This window comes from Arachis ipaensis, chromosome B06 (genome assembly GCF_000816755.2).
Source record: "Arachis ipaensis cultivar K30076 chromosome B06, Araip1.1, whole genome shotgun sequence".
NCBI classification, from domain to species: Eukaryota; Viridiplantae; Streptophyta; class Magnoliopsida; order Fabales; family Fabaceae; genus Arachis; species Arachis ipaensis.
The window spans coordinates 94,984,505-94,985,805 of record NC_029790.2 but is presented as its reverse complement, the minus strand read 5'-3'; the positions used below and the strand labels follow the sequence as shown (position 1 = coordinate 94,985,805).

The 1,301-nt window shown below is 33.1% G+C and overlaps 1 protein-coding gene across 1 annotated transcript; it reads right to left on the bottom strand.

The window, feature by feature from the left end:
* On the bottom strand, positions 203–988 carry LOC110263786. The gene is made up of 2 exons (XM_021105569.1): positions 720–988; positions 203–355 (listed from the first exon to the last, which is right to left on the bottom strand). Exons 1-2 carry the CDS (start codon positions 936–938, stop codon positions 203–205), a joined length of 372 nt encoding a protein of 123 aa, XP_020961228.1. The 5' UTR covers positions 939–988.

Genomic DNA, 1,301 nt, shown 5'->3' with positions numbered 1-1,301 from the left:
ATTCACTTATTAGGCCCATCCTTGCAGTTCTATATATAATAGGATTGTAACACATGAAATATTTAGATGAGAATGTGAGAATACATGCTAAGCCAATTGAATTAAATTAGATAACTGCAAACAAATTCTTTTTCTGTTTGTATATGTCTATAGCTTATTCCCTGTTTCTTGATTTCATCATAATTCAGAACACTGCCGCACATTATGGATTCCCCACAGAAACTGAAATTGCTTGATTGGAAATTGAAAATATCTTCACATCGTGAGGACGATTCACAGAATTCACATCATGTTGTACAGGATACGGAGTCATGGAAAAATGAAAGCCACCTTGTCCATTGTGATTGAAAGATTTCTAAATAGTAAGAACAAACAATCAACGGAAGGAAGGGAAAAGAACATGTCATTGGTTTACTTATTGAAGGTTAGATCATTGTGGTGAAGTCAATTTATCACAAGGGAAGTTAGAATTTGGATGTTGAGCAAAACACAAGACATTGGGGGCGGAAAAACATCAAGCTAAGTTCAGATTTAAAGTGAAGTGAAGTTCATTTCATATACCAGATATAGTAAATAAGCAGAATGAAAACATTTGTTCTCTTCAAGTACAAAGTTGACTTTAAAATAGAACTAAAACTCTAGAAGATTAAATATTGAACTAACTTGTCAATTTCGGAGGAATCTAGAGAAAGTGAGAGAGATGGTAGGTAGTGTGAAACCTGAAGTTCAGGAGCAGGGAACTTTAGAGTGGAATCAAAAGGCTTCTCATCTTGAGAAACCCTAAAAGACATCAAGTGTGGAACAGCAGAGACTTTACTTGAGAAAAGCCACTGAGCAGTAGAGCCCTTGGTGAAGCCTACAATACAAATTAGAGACTCAATTTCCCACTCAACACTCAGATCATAGAGTTTCACAACTTGGAATCTATTAATTACCATATGTCTACCTACTTGTTTATTAGAAATACCTAATCAACAAATTGGCATTACTAATTTTTGTAATAATAAAAAAATTCAGAACACTGCCGCACATTAGTAATTCTGCTAATTTCAAATGCCCAATTCTCTCCATAATTAGAACACCTTGGGTATATTCCCTTTCATAAACCAAATCACTCTAATCTTGAAGGGTCCATTCAGTACTCAATGACAATTGCAAAATCAGATTAAAATCAAAATTCAAAATGCATAAAAATGATAAATCAAAACTAAACATGCACTTCTTATTAGTCAAAAATATTGTTATCAAAACTAAATATGCACTTCTTATCAATGAAAACAACTTTAATTTTTCAAATCTAG

Excerpts from the sequence above, each read along its gene's own strand:
- LOC110263786 (XM_021105569.1), bottom strand. The coding sequence starts at position 938 with ATGGTAATTAATAGATTCCAAGTTGTGAAACTCTATGATCTGAGTGTT. Across the intron at positions 356-719 it reads TCCCTGCTCCTGAACTTCAG|AAATCTTTCAATCACAATGG; the intron begins GTTTCACACTAC and ends CTTACTATTTAG.